Raw genomic sequence first — 22,005 nt, 5'->3', positions numbered from 1 at the left:
CAAAGAGGCTTGTTTTATTTCTATTTGCCTTCGCATCATACATACACCCGGGGAAGAATCTGCATGATGGAGAGGAATGGTTTAACTTTTTAAAGAGAGGCTGGTAATAGTGTTAACTTAAATATTGAAACAAAGCATTCCCAGTAACAGCAAGATTGTTTGATAACCACAGTGTAGTGGGGGAAAAAAAACAGGAATTTTTTTTGCAGGGTAGCAGTCACTGGGCCTAGTGTGTGCCACTCTCTGCATGTTCCCTTCCCCCCGTTAACTCTTTCATGGCTCGGTTCCTGACCATCTGTCTGCCTACGGCCAAACCACAGAAGCTCTCTGAGTGACAGGCAGGACCGCTACCTAATTTGTGGGGCCCAGAGCAAAATGAAAATGCACGACCTCTGGTTGGAAACTCAGTACGAATTCTAAGACAGCTACAGCAAAGCATTAAGCCAAGCGACTGCCCAGGTCGCACGCCCGTGGTCTGGGGGCACGAGTTTGATCAGACAGAACCTTCTGGCTCCCAGCTCTACCTCCTTCTTACTGTAATTAGGGGAAAGTTACTTAAACTCCCAGAATCTCAGTTTCCTCAGATGAAACCCAAGGCTAAGGGTCTCTTATCTCTCACATTGCTGAGAGGATTCTTATAAAAAGCCACAGGCCTGAAAACTGTCATTTAACATGTTTGTTCATTTTTCTGTGGAGAAGTGGACACTACAAATTTAGATTAAATACAAATGGCAGCAAAGCCATTTGGTGAATTAAATATGGGTCCTTCAAAGATTGAGGAAGGGGGCCGGAAGGGGCTGTACTTTCTCTCATCTCCAACCTGACACACTTTGCCTAGCTCTGGGTTTTTATTAGCTCGTATTCTCGGTACCTCCGTGGCAAGGGTGATGAAACCAGTGGCAGATTTAACTGCCAGGCAGCTGGGTCCCCGTCCCGGGGGTCTCGTTGCCACGCTGCGATCTTAAAGTGACCACGGCTGTTTGGGCTGCTGCTTTCCAAAAAGACTTCAGAGAGAGACCACTGAATAGTTAATCGAAGAAAAAGGAGAGACCGAGGGTGTTGCTTGCAGAAAGCACAGAGAAGCTGCTTTGAAAAATCCCAAGGTGGCTGAATATCAAGAACACGGTTCCTGCTGTGGGCAGCTGTGTGTGCGAAGGGCAGCCTGGGGGCTTGAAATCAAATCTCCTTTAGGGGTCCGTGCTTCTCCCCGGTGGGGATTTTTGGCAATGGAGGCAGTAGGCCTCAACTCTGCAGAAATGAAGAAAGCCTCAATACTCTCGGAGAAGGGTTATCATTTACCATTATCTTTTCTTATTGTTAGCAGTATTGGTGAATAAATTAATTTTTTTAAGGAAAAAGTGAGGAGGAAAAAGAAAACAGGATGACTTATTTAACAGGCAAGAACTGCAGGGCTCTTACCTGAAACCGTCTCATGTCCCTTGGGTTTCCAGCTGTTTTCAAACAATTCTGATTGCACTTGAGGAAAAATTTTAAAAAGAATCTGTGAAGAGAAAGCAATGTGTTACATCTTTAAGTAAACATTTTTTAAGGGGGACTATATCTGCATTATATTAGATTTGATTTGAAAGTGATTGTATTTCAGGTCTGGGGAATTTCAACCAGCCCTGCCTGTGAAAGAACATTGCTGACCCTTTGCAATTTGCAAATTTGGATGTTTTCAATCGCAAGTCATCCTCCCCCTTCTCCATCACTGTCGGGGATCGTTAAGTGGTTCGCAAGCTGGGCTCTGGGTTGTGCATGGCCCCGCAGTCACTAGGGCACGCTCTCTCCAGCGAGGGCTTCATGAGCAGCAGTGACCCCTGCCGTGCAAAAATGTCTGGCTCCGGGGTTAAAAATGGCACGCCCAGAATCCCTGGGTTTATCACGTATGTGGCTTTCCGCTGGCCACACACAAACTTGAGCTCATACACCTCACACATATGCCCTCACACCACAAAGGTGGGCTGATGTTTTCAACCAATTTACAGCAAATCAGAAAATTCTATGTTACCATCCGAAAACGAAAATCAGTTTTCACAGGTATATGTTAGGGTTTTTATGACTAACAAGTGTGTCTCCTTCAGACCATCTATAGATTATTAAAAACAAAAAAGCACGAAGGCACAAAATAATGGTTTGACATTATCATTTGTAAGATATATTTTAAGCCAATATTCTCCCAAATAACATACCTGTGCAATTTTTAAATTGTGAATCTTTGATTAGACATCTACATCAACTTAGAAAATTGGTGGAAATGGACTTTCACCAATTTAGATATTTATTGTTTGAGATTTTGTTTCAAAATACAAATAAGTTTTTCATTTATTTCACTTGCAGACTCCTTTTTCTTAAAAAAAAAAAAAATCGAGCTTTTGCAGTGTTAAAGTCCCAGGTGAGCTAGGCCTATTTCCCTTTCTGTTACTATGACAACGAAATTTTACCGCAGTCCCAAAGTCCCTTCAGAACTCTCACATCCATGCCTTGAATTAGAACTTTAAAGGAAAAGATATACATTTTTTCTAGGATTTACCAACAAAAATCAGTAGAAATCAACAATGCTTCCGAAAATTTTATTTTAAAGCAACACTGTAAAAAAAATGGTTGCTTCTTATAATTATGACTTTATTTTTGCATTTTTACCATCACACAAAATAAGTACCTAGTACTCCAATTAATTGTATTTATCATTTTAAAAAACCTGATGAGAAGATAAACAGTAAATGACAAAGGAGGGGAGAAGGAGAATGGCACTCTTTAAGAGTGGTTTTGTATCCAAGGGACTCTTTCACTCTTAATTTAATAAAAATATTCGGCAAAGTGCTTCTGACCCTGTCTATAAATAAGGAGAGACAAGAATTTGGAAGTAACAGCTATCTGGTTTTTTTCTTGATTTTCTGAAATCTCCTTTGATGGGCAGGGGATTAGAGATGGCCTTGTGTGCCGCAGAGGTGTCGGTGGTCCTCGTACGAGGTACCTCCAGCAGGACAGAGAAGATGATTGCGATGCTTTATGCACTGTTCACATTCACAACCTGCCTCTGGTTTCTAAAGTACAATGAAGTATCTACTTACAGTCACCTGAGAGCATTAGAAGGGATTCTGCTTTTATTTAAGAAAAGATTGCTCAGAATTCAAACATTTTCTTTTCGAAAGGGAACACATTCACTCTGACATTTGTGCATTCATGTCAGAGTCAGTCAGGGCCTCTGACAATACCTACAGATGCTGTGTGGACAGACTTACACTTGCCTTTTTTCTCAGTTGAGTCTCTTTCCGAACAATAGCCCCCATCCTTGCACCACATTTTCCCTCAACGCTCCCATCAGCAATTTCTATCTTTTCCCCTGTTAAAATTAAAGTGCTTTTTCTTATTTACTCCTGGATTTTCTGAAAGTTTTGCCACAACTGGACTCCTTATAATGCATTCTGCATGTCATTATACTTCCCCTTATTTACCTCCACCCCTTCTCCAAAGTGCATCTGGTGAAAACAATGTTTATGAAGGCATGATTATACAAACTGGTGTTTTAGGTAGGAAAGTGCAAAGGAGATAAATGTTTACATAAAATCAAATTGATTTAGTGTAACTAGGGGCCTGCTGAAAGGCTTTATTCATTTTAAATTAGGACCTTTAACAGTTCTTTGGATGGAAATTACCCAGTTTTGACTCTTTCAGTTTGCCTGGGGTCTGAATTTGTAATCCACTCAGCCCCTCCCCTGGCACACTAAGGATTTAGAATTCGGCTGATAATTGGGCAGGGGTGATGGAGAGAGGGAGGGAGGGAGGGAGAAGGGAATGGAGGAAAGAGAGAGTCCTTTTACATTGTATAGTACCTTCTAAAAGGTACTATACATAGTACCTTTTTCAGAAGTAGCACAGCTACTTCTAAACGGCTAGCACCAGAAATTATGGCCTGGGTATTTTGTATGTGGACCTGAAAACTAATTAAAAGAAATTCCGAGGTGTACTGACATCTCCCACTTTTTCTCTTCCTTTCATTGCTGTCTTCAGTCGCGTACCACCCCCACCTCTCCAACCACCAAGCTCGAGGTCTTGGTGCAGAATCCTTTACTAACCACACCATCCATTAACTGCTGGGTAACTTTCAGGGAAGGACTTTTCTCCAAATCCCCTGGGTCTGGATCCCTCCGAAGTAGAGCTGCCTGGAAAATGTCAGTTCTCTCCACTCAGAAATGGGAAACCCAAATGAATTACAAGATTCAGACCAAATGTGCAGATTCTCATCAGGATGGAAGTTGTTATTTCCACTTTCTCCAAACAACGTTGACTACATAAATATTATAACCACTTAGCATGCACACTTTGCAAGGCTTCTGATCTCATTCCTTAAGAGTCAACACTACAGGTTTATCCGGTGGGGTCAAAATGTGAACTCAGGCCCTAAGATTTCATTCTTGTTCCTAGGTCACTGTGGCAGCATAATGGGTGAAAATAGTGTTCCTTCACTCCACAAATATTTATTAACTGCCTTGTATATGCTAGTCTTGGCCCTGCTACCAACTAATGATGCAACCAAGTTACCCCACTTCTCTGGGTCTCAGTTTCTTCAAATATTAAAAGAAGAGTTTAACTGGGATATCTCTAGGGTTCCTTCTAACATTAATACTCTATGATTACAAAGAAAAATACACAGTGAGCCCTCCAGAAAGGGCTACTTTGAGGGAAGGAAACAGTGAAGACAGAAAGCCCATGACTTTCTAAAGACCTAGGGTGGGTTTTTTTCATGTGTGTTGGTGGCAGGGGTTTTCCTAAGAGAGAGGTCAAACTCACTGAAAGGAGACTGTCAAAGAAATATAAGCAAGGACAGCCAGTTGGTGAAAAATGGCATCTTGGGTGATGCCTTGGCCAGAGGGGGCATCCTGAGGTTGATGGGCAGGTGGTTGGTCAAGTGTACCATTCCATTGGGATCCCTTCTCTAACGCTTTTGAAGCAGGAGAAGGTGCTGCAGGAACATCACAGATCAGAACCCACTGGCCCCACTCACCATCCTGTGTCATCTGGAAGCTGAAGGGCAGAGAGGGGTCGAAAGGAGAAGGAAAGAATACTTGCCGAATGTCTATTCTGTGCCATGCAATGAGCAATGGGCTGGATATACAATGCTTCATTTAATTCTCAGAATAATCCAATGAGTGATGAATCATCTCATAGCTGGGAAAAACTAAGACTCCAAGAATTTAAGAAGTTTGCTGAAGATCACATAGCCTGTAAGTGGCAGAAACCAGGATTTGAGCCTAAATATTTCCAGCAACATGTTCCATCTGGTGTTCCGTGTTTCCTGCACCAATTAGATTATGGTGATGGCTGCACAATTCTGGGAACATACCAAAAACCACTGAATGGTGCACTTTAAAAGGATGAACTTTATGATATCTAAATTATATCTCAAAGAAAGCTATTAATGCAGAGCAAGTGTAGCTCAGTGGTTGAGCCTCTGCTTCACATGTATGAGGTCCCAGGTTCAAACCTCAGTTCCTCCTTAAAAAAAAGAAAAAAAATCTCTTTAAGAAAACATTGTCTGAAAAAGGCAAAAAAAAAAAAAAAATCAGGGAAAAAACCAATGTGAAGGAAGGCTGGTGCTGTGGAGAGTGAGAACACAGTGGCACCCTTAGTCATTATGTCAAAGATAGGTCCCATGGCGTTAAATGCTCACTATCAAAATCTCCTGCTGAATTCATTTATTTACTCATTTGCCTTAACACATTACTAATGTGTGTTCAGTGTGTACTACATGCCATGAAGGGCTCAGGCAGAGGGGGAAACAAGACAGACAAAGCCCTTGACCTCATAGAGCACACAAGCAAACTATTGAAAACATGCTTCTCCAAACTTGGAGATGGTTCTAGAGATCCCTGAATATGGGTCTGAGTATGATCCCAGGGAGATCACACAATACCTAAGAAATCCCTTCACCCCAATCTCTGGAATATTGGAAGGATACTCTATACTGTTTAAGAATAGAATGAAAGAGTCTAGGTGGCTCTAGATGTATTCTGAGCCCATCCCAAAAAGAAAGTGAGTTTCAAATTAGATGCACAAATAGGGCACAGAGGAAGGTCCAGCAGGTGATGTCTCTAAATCACAGGAGGGCCAACTACTTAATACAGGGGCCATGCTCTGGGATTATGACCCATGTTAGGACTATTAGAAAACCCAGCATCCATTTTTTCTGCACATTTATGGAAGAGGTCAATTTGCCCTTCTGAAAAACTTTAATGTATGGGATGGTTACCAAAAAATCATTAAGAAAAGAAAAATCGCTAGGAATGCACTGTGAATGATACCAAAGCTACTTTTAAGAAAAAGATTAGACATAGATAAATAGCAAAGAAATAGCTTAGCACTAATAACAGCTACCAATAAACAGAGCCTCACTCTATGTAAAAATAATATATAAAATACCTTTCACTTTTAAATCTTATTTCCTTACTCCTTTGGGGAAAAAATGTAATTCTGCCTACCCTGGAAACAACCTCAGCTATGACATGGCCACATCTTACACACCATGGAGATGAGGACCACCCACACTGTCCAAGAGCCAAGAGCAGAGCTCCTATATCAGGTTCTTCCTGTCTGCCATGATGAACCACATAAGCAGGCTGAATCACTGAGGTCTGAGACCATTATACTGTGGATACAGCCTCCCAAACCATGCAGGTATTTAAAAGGTTTGTGTCAATTGATTTCTGAGGAAGACACATTTTATCAGGACTGGTTGTTAAATCTTCTTTTTTTACAGTCCACTACATTAAAATATAATTGGGTTTCATTGTTTGTGTACACTTCTAAAAAACACCTGCACACCATTTCTGAGAACTACCAAATATAGGGATAATCTAGACCATAAAATCCCATTTGAAAAAAATGGTCAGTTTCCTTTCTTCTCCCAGGATCCTCTCAAGTTTACCTTCTTTTGATGCCTAGGTAATCCAAACTTTTACACTAGAGTGAGGAGCCAGGCTGAATGGATAAACCCATGGCACCAATTTCTCACTCTGAGAAGAGCCTTCATGGTAGTTCATTGTGCTCTCGATGACAGGAAACGACTGTTTTCCACTTGCAACCAGTGGAAACCACAATGATAATATTTTAGCTTTAATCTAGGTTTCAATTGTAATGTCCTCTTTGAAGCTTCCAACAACAGAAAGAATATATTTTCCTCTTCCAAAAGCTTTCAAATCCAGAGAATTCAAACCCAGACAGTTCAAGTAAGGTACAGAGCAGTAGTGGACCCCAGCACTGAACTGAAGAAACTAGTTAAATATTGAGCCGTCAGCCCAGACTAGAAAGGGTTCTAAAGCTTTCTAGGGCCCTGTGGAGACTCTACTGCAACTTCACAAAAGTGAAAAGACTCTGGAAGATCAGGTCCCCAATCAGTTCTTACCACACCCTAAAGTAATTTGGCAAAGAAGTGTCCAAGAACACTTACACTTGATTCCTGTTTAGTAAGGTGCAGCCACACAAAAAGCTGTGAAGAAACATAGAAGGACATGACAATTTGAAAGTCTTGACCAGCTGGCTTTTTTTAGGCTTAAATCAAATACTCATTTGTTTAAGCTAATTTTGTATCTAATACTTAAATGATCTCTTAAAATGTAAATATAAATACATGAGCAGAGTAAGTGCAAAATCTTTTTTATTTCACAGACCTGTCAATGGAAAGGATATATTATCATTAAAGCTTATTCATCTCAAACTATTTCAACGAAAGGCCATTTCAGGTTGGAAAAATTTAAGTTTACAGAAATTTCTTAAGCCATTTGCTTTCTTATTTACAGCTACACTTAACCTCTTTCCAATACCCCTTAACTAAAAGACTAATTATGATGATGACTGCAACAGTAATTTATAATATTCTTTGAGCTCATATTGTTTGCCATGCATGTTTTCATTTAATCCTTCTAACTCTGGGAGTAAGAGTATTAATATCCCCATTTTTATACTGGAGATAAGCTAGGCTCAGAAAGGTTACATTACTTGCCCAAGGACAATGAGCTAGTCAGTGAAAGAGCTAGGTGTAGAACTCAGATTTGTCGCTTAGCAAAACACTGTTCTGGGTGGGAGCTTATCTAAGCTCCTTTCGAAGGAGAAGTTGGATGGGATACACTGTCAAGCAGCCTGGGGAAGCTGTTTCAGGGGACCAGTGCCCTCATCGATCTATGGGGGAATCATGTCACTTCCTTTGTCTTTCTGGAAATGATAGGGGAGCCATTTTTCATGTTACAAAACAAAACAAGCAAACAAACAAAAATATCTATCATTCCTATTAGGGACTGCATTCTCTAGGAATTCTGTATTTCTTCTGTGGGTGAGAAGTTAAGGAAGGTCTATCAGAAATCTGGAAAACAAGACTTGTGAGAAGAATCCAAGAGATCCAAGGACGGCATAGCCCAAATAGCTGCAGCCCTCTACAAAAAGTGGAAAAGATTGCTCAGTGGATGAAGAAGGAGCAGGGTCATTAGTCCTTGCAGACCATGGAGGAGAAATAAAGCAGGAAGTCAAAAGTGTAACACAAGAAGTTGAATTAAATCTTGGAAAACATTTTTTAAGAATCAAGTCACCAAAGCTAAATTTTGAAACCATTACCCAAGGGATAGCATAGAATCTCCAACATTGTAGATTTTTAAATAGACCAGCAAGCTAATTCCTTTGGCAGCAGATAATTTCAGTCTCATATGTGGCAGCTAATCTGGGTGTTGCTATGAGCCATTTCCTTATGATTTCAAGGCTTCCACAATTACTGATTTTGCTTGCTTAATATTTATTGTAAAAATTAGGGAAACTCAGTTTCTTTCTCTTTTAACATGATCTAACAGGCCAGTAGTGAGGGTCAAGTATCTGGGCAAAGTGTTTGGGAAAATGCCTGGTACAAACATACAAAATGAGCTTCTTCAGCTCTTACTAGGATCACCCTATGTACCCTTCCCCCTATTACTCCTTTCTTACCCACCACATTTTTAAATGGCCCATTTCTAAACAAAGGTACTCCAGATGGAGTTGCCACAAGTTCAAGTCTAGTATTCTCCACCGCTGAGGTCTCCAACGCTAACACACACACCACTTAAGAAGTTCCCCTTAGAAGTTTTAGGGAGGAGGGGAGGGAGGGAGGGAAAGGGAAAGAAATAAAGAACAAACCAACATGGAATGAATCCATCCCAACAGATTTCAGGAAAAGGACAACAAAACAATGATGGATCCAAGTCCTCATCACTATTTTCAGGAAACTGCCATCAGGGCAAAAGAATTCCTAGCGACACACACATACGTGCCTTCCTAACTGGCAACAGGCCCCTTCCAATCATTTTCTATTCCGTGTTCAGTCGCATTACAAGCTTCTGGAAGTGGCATTTCAGTTTGGCAATAGATCCTTCATTACTATTACACACGGCCTCATGAGCAGGATCTGCTGCATTCATTTAGGCACCGGGAGGGAGCTCCTTCCCTCACTGTGTAATTCTGACTCCTTATCGATAGACTTCATTTCAAAGCCATTTCATGATTTCTTCTGAAGTGAATGTCTCCCATAGCTCAAGTGTCAAGCCATTGACTGTGAACAGCCACTGAGGTGCAAAAACAAGGGGGCCACTTAATTCTCCACTTATTTCTAACCGGTAACACCAGAGTTTCTGAGGACCTGGAGTTATGTGTTGAGATTTTTTTTCTCCTACATTCAGACATGTCTTCACTCTCCTGAATTCCATTACTTGGCACCATGGGGCTCATAGGGGGAAAATCTCTAAGGAAAACTCCTTGTTTTTGCACTCGGATGAAAATCTGACACCATTAATGAAAATAATAATTGAACTCTTTGGGCTTGAATTGGAATGAAACAACACTAAGAGCATGTTTGTAATTCCAATTGTTCTCATAAAATGTCTTTGGAGGGTGCCTCACAATTTGCACAGATCTCTCTTTTTTTTTTAAACCATATCCCCTTTCTTTGCTCTCCCTTCTCTTCAAGAAATGGATAAAAGGACTGAGCAAAACTGAACCCTGTTACAGAATTACTTCAGAAAAAAAACCTTTCAGTGAGACTTCAGAATTACAATACAAATCTATTTCCTCTTCTAATGCCATGACTACTCGGGTGAAGGAGAGAAATGAAGTTATTAGTCAGCCATCAGCTTAATGGGTCCTTACCGTCCTATTTCCTTAGCACCCCTCTCCCCTTCTCCATCCCGCCCCCTTCCATTTTCCTGCCCTCCCTGTGAAGCTCATCTATGCTAGGCTGAGCAGTGAACACCAATTACACCAAGAACCCTTTGCTGCTGCCTGGTCCGCTGGTTTTACTGTTTTGCCAGATGGTTGAGGCCAATGTGTAAAACTCTCTACCCTACCATTAATTCATAATTCGGTAATAACTTTCCCACGACTCTAGGAAATTGAAATGAAGTGCAAATGTGAATATTCGGAAAGGGAATCAAGGTTGGACAACCATTTTACACCTGCCAAAACAGATACCAGTCAGCCAAAAAGAAACCCCTTGTTTACACTGTCTGAAATGTTACTTTCCTTAAACTAAGACCGAACGAATAAACATGCATTAGTAGAAACGATGGTGAACAAAGTTCAGAGTTTAGTCTCCTCCTATCATCACTTTCTCTTTGCAGTTTTCAGCTTTAGACCTAGTGCTCCTACGGGTCCATTCACTAATGACCTTGGGTTTGAGCATCTATGTAATGCTATATTTTTATGACAGATTCATAGATTAGCAGATATGAGTGCATTCTCTTGTTAAGACAGGACACCATCCAATGTTTGTTAGCATCATTAAACTAAAACTGACTTTTCACCTGCTCCCATACCATATGCAGCTGCAAATTTTTAAATTAAACTATGAAGCCATGCATAAATTTACATATATTGCAGACTAGCCTCTCCATTTAACATGCAAATGTACTCCAATGTTTCAGAACACCTTCTGTCGCTAATTAATTTGCTGAATTATAATTAGACTAATCCTGCATAATTAATAAGCACAGATTTTTTTTTAATTTGTAAGCAGCTTGAGGAGATCATTCACTTCCTTCTATAAACTGCTAAGTAAGTGTTAAAAAAAAATCTGGAAAGAACATGTGTGAAAAGGTATGTTTGATGTCGCATACAAACTCAAACTAGCGTGGAAGATACAGAAGTCAGTATTGATAAAGGTACATATTTGAAGCCAACATTCAAACAATCAAAAAAAAAATCATATTCATAGGATGGGGATAATTCCCCCTTTGTCTCCCTGTATATAGTGTCTTATTCTTTGCCTTCTACCCATCGGATCTTCTGAGATCACAGAGGCGGGAAAGGATTAAAGTAACCGTATGTTGTATTAGGAGAGAGAATTATATTAACACTCCACTGTATATCAAAACACTCTGTGCATGCTGGGTGCTTATAAGCCCCTTTGATGGTATTTGGAATCATTTTCATTTTGGCTGCCAAAAACACCCGAGATCCATCTAGTGGAAACAATTAAGTTCCATTAGTACTGTATCCATTCGGTAATGATTACAATGAAGGGTCGTTCTTTAATGCTGAAGAGTAGAGTCTCAAAGAAACGGATGCATCTGTGAGCTTGAAAATGTGGCACTGTAAGTTTTACAACTAAAGATGAATCCTAATTTTGACCCCAAAATTTAACCAGGATCAGTTCTCAAAGTGTGAGTAGACGACCTGTTAAAGAATTTGAAGCAGGGCAAGAAACTGGAAGGCCAAGGTAAGTCGAATATATAACCATGCAAGTTGAGAAAGAATCTTGAAGGACAAAGTGGGGAATGTATTTTCTAGCAGGGGAAGTTTTGAGACCTTTGAAGAAAAGAAATACAATTTTAGAGAGAATATAGAGAGTCATAACCCTTCTTCTCTGCTAAATCCCTAATATCTATGGCCAAAAGATTGTGAGGCCAAAAATCTAGAGTCACTTGAAATGTGACTAGCTTTCCATCTCTGCAATTTAGTTTTTTATAGTGACTCTATATGCAATAGATGCAGAAAACGGGAGACAATTTTCCCAGCTCCATCACCATACCAAATACACCTTGTCACTACCAATCTGCCAACATTTCTGCTGTTTTTATTTTGTTTTGTTTTCAAAGCTAGGACATAAACTAGCTTGGGATTTAAGAGGAAAGTTATAAAGTGCCCATGACCAAAGCTGGGGAGCAGTTGCCAGCTGCTAATAATCTAAGGAGCCCCATTTGTGTCTTCCAGGCAAGCTGCTTCTCTTCTCCCTATCTGGAAGGAGACCCCGGACATGAGGGTATTACCATGACTAACTCAAGTGAGAAAAATATTTTGAAAGTGCCTGGAAAAGGCTGTTAACAATTTTTCTGAGGTAAGATAGTTTGGAAACATAAGGCATTTGGACAGTTTTTCTAAGGCAAAACATAGTCCTCGCCATCTATCCCCAACTGAAGAGATTAAATGGTTCAGAAAGATTTTTAAAAGCCTGAAAAGAAAGGAAGCTTTCTCTGCCTTTAGTAGTTATTCAGAAGGAACATAACAACAGCTGGAATAATAAAAGGATGAAATTACTTTCTTGCAAAAAACACATGAATGGCCAAAATCTTTAATAACATCTTCACCTTTCAAGAAAAATCATTTCAGTGCATTGTGCTTTTCTTCCAGACTCCCCATATCCCATTTTGAATGGTTATAATAGGAAACCTGATTTCCCTGTAGTTGGGAATGAGAGCAGATCTGTTTTGCTAGACTTAAAAAAAAAAAGTACTTAATGGTGAAACTATCCCATTCCAGAGAGTAAAAGGGTAGGTCTTCCTCCCACACAGCGGCTCTGCAAACCTACGGAAGCAGAGCTTAGAGTTGGAAAGAGCTAGGCAGGCAGGTCAACCCGGAAGTCCCGTCTATTGACAGGCAAGTATTTGGGGTTTGGTTTGGATATTGGCTTCACTTTTGCTCGGTCAGTTTGGAAGTATGTACTTGTGGAAGAGCAGAGAGAAAGTGACTGTGATCTGTGTGCAGTTAGCTTTGAGAAACTCCTGACAAGTTATTAGGGAGAAAGAAAAATTACTTTGCTGCATTTAAATACTAACTTGTTAAGTAGTTAGTTAACAAATCCACATCTTTGGCTAATGGCTTTGGCTCCTACCGTATATACGCCAGGAAATTTCTCTAATTTTATTTTGGCAGGAGGATTTTTTCCTCCACGAATACCACTTTCAGTTTATTCTTTTGATTCATTCTCTCTCCCTCACTCTTTCTTTCTTCTTTCTTCTCTTTCTCCCCAGGTCCATATTTTGTGCTTTTAGGTGCTACCTAAAAGTGGGGGAAGGGGGGTGGGGGGCAGGTAAGGAGGTAAGAAAGTATAATCGAAGAAAAAAAGTCAAGATGTTAATTATATCAAAGCTCTATTCATCTGAAAAGTATGATGGTTTGTTCCAATCTTGCCATCGAGACCCATACTCACAGTTAATGTAAACTTCATGCCAAAAAAGGAAAAAAGAAAGAATGTGTAACCTGACAGGTAGCAGGTGGTACATATGGAATTATCATTGGCTATTAACACCAGGCCAGGTATCATATTAGCCATTTTCAGGCTGCATTTGCCAAACCCACATAAAAATATAAAACCAGGTATTTCAATATTCTGTCACTCCCTTAGCAAAACAGATTTTCTTATATTACTCAGAGTAGAGTCAGCCGGCTTTCATTAGAAATTTTTTAAACTTTTTTTTTTCTTAAAGGGAGAACTAAACCTAGATGATGGAAAAGAGAAACTGGGACAAAAATCAGGTCAAGAACTTGTACAAAAGACACTCAGATAAAGCTAATAATATTCCAGCGTGTTGTCAGTTTAGCCGACTATCATTACATTTGGCAAATCTACATGAGGTTAGAGGAATCAGTCATTCTTTTTGCTTTTCTCATTCAAAATTTTTTATTTGAAAGCCTCTATTAACTCTATGTGTCATTTCCAAATCTTTTCAGAATCCATATCAGAAATGGCATCTTTTAAATGCCTAAGGAGATTTTTATCTGTTCCACTCTTCATTATCTGTGATAATAAAGCATTTTGTACTAACCAGTCATCTCATAGAGACCACTAACTTGTCAGGTTTCATTTCTCCCATGAGTGGACAACAGGAATCTCTTTTTTCATTTTCTTTTTTAAAAACTGAGGCAGAGATGAAAAGCCTCATGTGAGCCATCACAAGGGAACCAGAGCCCTCTCCAGACCTGAGCCCTCTCCTCTGGGAACTGACCCATCCCCTGGGCACTATTTCCGGGCCACCCTAAACGTCTCATTTTCTCTTCCATAGCTCAGAAATATGCTGGATTACTAGAAAAAGGTGAAACTGAGCCTTTCTTTTTTTTAAATGAGGTTAAGCATGAATTCCCTACCCCATTTCAGTTGCTGGGACTTCTCACCCCAGGTTCAAAGGAAGGCCAAATGTGAATGGGGCAGATTCATGTGAGTTCCATAAATCAGCAACAAGATCCTGAGTTCACTTTAAAGTTTCAAAAGCCCCTGACTGAGCCTTGCCTGATCTCCAGCTTTCCAAATAACTTCCAAGCTGATGAGGTTTTTCTCTCTTTTTTTTTTTAACCTGGATTTATGTTACACAATGTTTCAAAGCCCTGATCATTTCTAGAGATTAGAGCTCATGTTTGGTACTTATTCCTGCCCTTCATTAAATAAGACCCATTCTCAAAGCCTGGTGCAGTAGAATGTCTACGCAGTACATTCACTTGAGGTGCTGTCATCAGGATGACTCAAGCAAAGGAAACCTTTCCTGAGAAAAAGAATGTGGGGGCAATAGATATCAACATAGCCTAAACCTTTAACACTTCATTTGCTTTGCCAGAATAGATATCATTATTGAGTCAATACATATACATTTTTTTTTAGCATAAGAGATAGGGAAACCCAAAAAGATACAGAAGTCACATCTAGTTCCCAAAACTCAGTAGAGACTTTTTTAGTGCCAATGGCTTCCTCACCCTCTGAAATGCCTTTGAAAGGAATGCTGGTAAGCCAAAAGGAACCACTACAAATTCTTTTTGAAATGAGGCAAAGAATTAAATAAAAGTCTAAAATTTTAGCAAAAAAAGAAAAGGCTTGGATCATCAACTAGCTCAACATTTAGTAATCTGCAAAAACCAGAAACTTGGTTTTACCTACAGAAGTCTTCCTGGCCCAGTAGTTTAGAGTCAGGTTAGTGGATTTTCCCTGTGCCGTGGATAATGGAACACAGTCATTAAAGAAAAGTGTTAAAGGTGACTTCCCTTGAGGAGTCAGCAGCTGACCTGGAAGTAAAACACGTCAACCGCTCACTCAGAGGCCACAGGGCCTCTTCTGTTTTCTCAGGGGACTGCAAGGACTCTCGCGAGCAGCAGCACTGGATCCCGCAGCATGGGAAAGACACAGCCACTGCTCCCTTGGGAAGAGGCACAGAAAAGTTGGCGAGGCCAAGGCTGGGAGAAAAGGCTGCTCTGTCCACATGAGCACTCTCTGCTAACTCGGACACCAGGGATTTGATGCCAGGCTCTCCCCGGCAAATCTATCAGCAGGATCACACCTCGAGAAATGAGCCGGGAATGGCTATGGCCCAACACCACCACAGGGAAGTCATCTCGTCTCATGTGTGAGTCAGAATGTATTGGCTGCTCATTTGACCTGAACTGAAGATATGAGCCCATTTCTTCTGGCAGAGTCCTCCCTTGGAACATGGCAGAGCCCAAAACACCAGGCCCACTTTTCTTTTCACTATTTCTCAGTTCGCTGAGATTACATGAAAACCACACTGAACAAACAGCTAGGCATCTATTGCGTGCCTAAAGTTCATTGTCTAAATAAAAGGAGATTTTACAAATCCCCAAAACCTGCCTTTTAAGGCTGTTTTGTAAGACAATTTCTAAACTTTGTTCAAAAAGTGTCCCCATCTCTGTCCTTTGTTAGCTAGATCTTTTGGAGGGAGGGCTTATTTTTTAGTTCAAGTTTGATAGAATTCAACTCACTGGTGCAGTGAAGTTTGGTTCACACTCTTTATAGTTTGTACTTACCTTCAAGTTTATCATTTTGTTAGGAATCTATTCCATCTAGTGACTGGCCAAGATGGTACTGACAAAGACTTTTTGGTGAACAAAGCTAGGCAGACTGACTTTTACATTACAGTTTTTTTAAACAAGTGATAAAGCATTTAGTGGATTAACTTTTCTTTTAGCTCAATGATTTTAACCTAAGCTGGATGTTTACCCTTCTCCTAATGAGATGACTCACTGAAAAGTGAAGATAAATGTCATCCACTTTTCATGTGATCTATAAAATTAATCTCCCATGCTTATGTTATAACCAGTAATATAATGTAGGAGGCAGTGTGACCGAGAAGATACACTTAAGAGTAAGGAGATTATGTTCGATTATTCCCTATATTATTGACAATATTTTCACCTCCTCTGTGTTTCACATGCCTGCTCTCACCCCTCATACACATCCCTTCACACATCTTCCCTGTAAAATTGGGTAATTCCTCTGAGAGTCGCTGAGAGAATTACTTAGGTGCTTTGGGAAACAACTTGAAACACCTTTTAGAACTTTCTTCTGAAAGAGCAGATATTGTTAATATTCCTACCATAAAAATCAGCCTTCTGGTAAATAACCAGTGCACATACAGTAAACTGCTTTTACTCAGAAAAATGATACCCTCCACCCAGAGGGTTCCTTCCATGTATTTCCAGAGAATAAATTATCCAGAAGGAGGGCACAATTGATAGTAATTAAGTACCAAAGTTAAGAAGGATCAATGCCACACTTTAGGGGTTAAACTAAAAGCTGATTATGTCAGGAAGGAATTCATGTTCTGTATTCAACTGTAAAACAAACTGGGTGTTTTACGCTCGGTATTTGAAACCTCTTTTGAAACACTAAATCAATTTAATATCAATAATTGCCAGATATATGCTAGATTAAATGAACCAATACAGATAGCTTTGTTCACAGAGAAAACAGGGCCAAATGGCTTTCATTAGCATGACTAATCCCAAAGTTCTGTGGTTTTGATAATCAGATGTCTAAGGCTGAGTTTTTTACTCTGGCGATATATGATTTGGCACAAGTCTTTCTAAATACTACTCTTATATGACTCTAACAGACTTGCTGCATATCAGATCATCAAGGTGACCTTTTCAAAGCACAGCGGGTGCTTGGAAACTCATGAGACACACAGAAAATAAGGAACCTGCTCTTCCATATAGGGCTAAGGCATTTTCCAGACCCGTTTTTAGGGTGCTTTGGAAACACCTGTCTTGGACTTGGAGGGAACAATCTTAACAATGGCTTCAAAAACCAAACCAGTTTTCATAGCTCCTTAGGAAACCTGGGACCCTGGCATTTTCTTCCTCTTGTCGGCCCAGGACTGAATGGGGCCCTCTTCCCACCCTCAGCCCCTGAGAATATTTCCCCTGGGCTAGGGGGCCCTTTTTCAGAAATTCTGGCACACCTTTTCTTCTTGGAACGCTTTTAATTTTGTAAAGTTATATTAATGACAAACTTAATCTCTAAACAGCCCCATGGATTTCAGGATTTCTTTTAGGTTCTATTAACTAAAAGAGTTAATGGTCTTTTCAAAAAAGAAAAAATGAGTGGTGAAAATGAGCCAAGAAAAGTCACCAGAATGGCTCACAAGGGTGGAAACTGGTGACTCGTCAGGGGTGCTGGGTTCCGCCATGAGCTGTGGGCACTTTACAGCAAGTCATGCAGATGTGCAAGAAAGTATCGGCAGGGCACTTGGAACCTCGCAGAAGGGGGCCCTGTGGGCTTTATCGTTTGTTGGGCTTCTGTTTCTCCAATTTATCCCCCAACCCACCATTACATCACCTCAGTCAGACCTTGTGAATATACTCCATCAGCTGCTTTTTGAAATGTGTGTGTGCGCATGTGCATGTGTGTGAGCTGCCAGAAACACAGAACAGCTCTTAAGGGCCTAATCACAGCACAGCCGGGTCTCTGGGCAGTCTCCTTTGGAGGTCTGTGCAAGCCTCTGGTCAGAGCAGCTGCCTCTGAGTCATGATGGGCTGCGGGGCCCCAAATCCCTTCATAGCTCATATGGGAAAAGGGAGAAAGTGCTCAGTTTTTCATTTCTATGATAGAAAGGACTTTTTTTTTTTTGCCAAGTCCTTATAGCACATATGGAGAATGCATTTCAAAGGTCAGATGTGATTACTCCTTATCTTAGATTTTGAAACTCAAACTGATTATAAATGTTCCTGAAGTGCAACTGATGGCTGCAATTATCAGCCAATTCCTTGATAGATCCCTACCCCCATCTACTGCTTTCAGCCTCTACTCTCCTTTGCTATTTGTATGTGTGACAGATGCTGATTACAATGGTTCTCCTACTTTCCCTGTCTACATGATTGCAAACTATCCCTCAACCCTTCAACCCCAACAGGTGTTCAAAGGAATCTTGACTCAAACATGCCAGAAGCTCAGAGGTGTTAAGAGAGCTGGTAGGCCTTCTACAGTGAAGCAGGTCCACCAGGTGACAGCTCCATGTCTCCACGTATAATATCTCACGGTACAATGTGTGCGGAGTCCTCGTCATCCCTTCCAAGTGGTGGCGCAATGAGAAGTAATGCATTTATCTGTGTATTCTCTGGGATTCCATCAAGGTCAAGCTGGTATGGCCCACCATAGATGCCAGTGCATCTTTAGGATTTTAGGAAGCTATTTAGGAAACATCATGGCCTATGAAGTCTCTCCTCCCACACCCACCCTTATTTCAATTCCTATCTTTACAATGTTTTCCACAAATCTTGCTAAGAGATAAATTATTGCTTGGGTTACATGATGGTAAAGTCACTTAGGAAATTCCTTGGAAAGATGGAGACAACTTGTGCCTCTGTGAGTCAAACATCCCTCTTTATTCCTGGACTTTCACAAAGAGAAATGTATGCTTTCTTCTCTATCACCTCCTGTGGCCCAGAGTCTTCCATAAGGAGGGCTTTCAGTTAGTGAGAAATCTGCTTTGATGCCACTCTCCATCACACTCATTAATCCCTCGCATGGAGGACTTGAGGTTCATCTCAGTCCATACCTCCTCCATGAAGTCTTCTTCAATAATGTGCCAATATCGAGATCACCCTTTTTCAAATCCATGAATTCATTCATTTAACAACAGATACTTCTTGACTATTTACAGTATGCCAGGCACTGTCCTAAAATCTAGTGTTACAGTGATTTTAAAAAATGGATGAAAAGACCACTGCTTTCATGAAGCTTTCATCCTAATGGGGCACAATGGCATTGACTAAACAAATAATGTCAGAGAGTAACAAGGGCCAGTAACAAAGAAGATAATCTATTGCCTTATGGCATCTCTTTTACTGTAGTTTTGAGATAGTACCTCTTATAAAAGCCATTTATTTATGCATACTGAGATTCAGCATGTGGTGGAGAGTGAGAATATGTCTGCATTTTGTGGTAAGACACCATGGGATCAAATATCAGCTGTGCTACTTACTAGCCAGATGAGTTTAGGCAGGGTTCTTCACCTGCTTCATTTTTCTCATCCATAAACTGTAGATAATACTACAACCTAGCAAAAATGGCTTTTGTGAGCATTCAACAAGTCAATAAATGGAAGGCATTTAGAACAGTACCTGGCACAGAGCAAGGGCACTAGAGGAAACACTGTGAACGAGCAGGATTGGCTTGTGCCCCGACAAATTTGACAGTCACATTCCACAGAGCCAAATTGTTCATTTTCTCCTCTTATTTTAGACCACGACATTGCAGGTTCCTTAAGCCAGAAGTCAAATATTAACACTGCTTTATATGCCCCATGGTGCCTAACAGACATCACGGACTTTTGGTGTCCTCACCAGTGGAAGGAGAGAGTGGGACTTGATGTTTCTAAGGGATATCATCCTCCTCCCCAGCCCTATCCACAGAGCAGCTGGATCATTCCATCACCTACGAATCCTGACTTTCCTGGTAATGGGAGGAATAAATGAGCATTATGGAGAGTGGGACCAATGCAGATTCTTTCACTAAATGATAAATTTCAATATGGAGCATTCTGAATCAGAGAAGGTAATAGGGAAGAAAATATGTTCCTCTTTGTGAGAGTCTATTAATAAAGACTGATATTCAACTCACAGAGATATGAGTTCTCTCCACCTCTTCAGAATACTTAAGAGAAGTTATCACCATGCAACCCAAACCACTGTTTATTATTTCTTAACAAGACTTGGGAAGAACATTAGAAATCTCTGTTCATCTCCACTGAAGCAACCTAAGTTTACCAAATAACAACTGAGGGTTTCAGCATAGGATCTCTGACGAATCAGATTAACTCCCTGAGATGAAGAAGGAATTCCATCAGATCATTTCAGGCTAGCAAGAAGGCTTGGAAGTCCCAGGAGGCAGGAAATTAGAGAGCTTCAGGACCAACTGGAAATGTCCTCTCTAGGGAGAATTTCGATCATTATAGAAATTTGAAGACTCAAAAAATACTGACAGTACTAAACAGTGGGCACATTTCTGCCTCGGTGAACAACCCCTGGGTAGTCCATCAAACTTTACAGGACCTTCCTTCTGAGTGATGGGAAGAGCTGGATAAGGAAGCCAGAAGGAGAAGGTGGAATAGTGCTACTGTGACCTTACAACATTTATTTTTATATATTAGACTGAAAAGTACTCAACTGGAACTTAATTCCTAGAATCTACATGATATTGTTATTATTATGGTCCAACTATAATTAAAGTATATCAAGCATTTTTTTTTTCTTTTCTGAGAAATCCCCTATTTCTCCAGAGGGATTACATAACCGATAAGAAAACCTTGTCAAGAATAAAACCTGGCCTACGTTGCTTCAGGATAAGCCTGAATGTATTTGTTCCATTCTGTGAAAATAGAAATATAAGTAATCAGGCCCACAGTATCAAAGCTTATATCCTCTACCTCATTTCCTCCACACAACTATAGCCAAACTTTTGGAAACTCTAATAAATGGGATTCCGCTAACTAAAGGGGAAAAGAAATGTGTTAGAATCTGGTCGGGTAAAGGTTTCTCTCTGGGCCGAATTCAGCCAAGGAAAGAAATGTACAGCCAGCATGGATTTTAGAAATGTTTATGAAATAAAATCTTGCCTATTAAGTGCCTACTTAATGACGGGTCTCCATATCAACACTCAATAAATGGCAGTTGTTAGTATTATATTATTATTTTAAGTGCAAAGAGAACTGTGCAGAGTATTGAAAATAATGTAAATAATTTAATGCTTACTGAGTGCTGACCAGTGATCTAAATGGAATAATTCATTTATATACTCACAAAATCCTGTGAGAAATACAGCATTATTATCCCATTTTACAGGGATGGGGAAACTGAAGCACAAAGTGATTAAGGCACTTGCCCAAAGTCACACATCTTTAAGGGGACAGAGATGGGGTATGATGTGATATAGCATTCTAGCTCCAGAGCCTGCTGGTTTACCTGGTGCACTAGGTCACTTCCTGTTTGAGAAAAGTAATCTGGAAGATTAGAAATTCCAGAAATGTTACCTCAAAGAATAGCACTCAGTGCAATTGTTTCTGCTAGGGCGTTTGATCAGAGTCTATGGTGACTTAAAGCATCTAGTACAAAACTTACTGCAAAGACACTCGGTAAAGTATTTAATTGTGTGTTTACTCTGTTTTTAAGGCAGAGAACTTCTTATTTTAGTATGTATTGGTGTTCCACCATTCCTTTCTATCCAGCATGTCTCTCCTTTGGCTTTTCTAATCTAGCAAGTTCTGCCCATCTTTCAGGACACACAAATGTCATCCCCTTCATAAGTCTGGATACTTCGGTCCACAATGACTCCCTCCTCACAATATCGACACACACCTGTGGGGAAGACAATCTCGGTCCTGGGTGCGGCTTCAGAGCTTCTGTGTCTCCCACCATGATGCACCCAGGCCTTCTTCAATCCAGACAACCAGTGGCAAGTGGGATAATAATTGTAGTATTGTGTAAGAAAGGGCTAAG

The 22,005-nt window shown here is 40.4% G+C and overlaps 1 protein-coding gene across 1 annotated transcript in view; it reads right to left on the bottom strand.

The window, feature by feature from the left end:
• Positions 1–22,005, bottom strand: part of EBF2 (EBF transcription factor 2) — a 203,450-nt gene that overhangs the window by 57,962 nt on the left and 123,483 nt on the right. Inside the window, exon 7 of the mRNA XM_004466523.5 lies at positions 1,420–1,501. Within this exon, the coding sequence (XP_004466580.1) occupies positions 1,420–1,501 (82 nt within the window). The remainder of the gene's footprint in view (positions 1–1,419; positions 1,502–22,005) is intronic.

The sequence above is a fragment of the Dasypus novemcinctus genome, chromosome 25 (assembly GCF_030445035.2).
Source record: "Dasypus novemcinctus isolate mDasNov1 chromosome 25, mDasNov1.1.hap2, whole genome shotgun sequence".
Taxonomy (NCBI): domain Eukaryota; kingdom Metazoa; phylum Chordata; class Mammalia; order Cingulata; family Dasypodidae; genus Dasypus; species Dasypus novemcinctus.
Note: the sequence above shows the minus strand (reverse complement) of the source record. Positions and strands in the feature narration are given on the sequence as shown.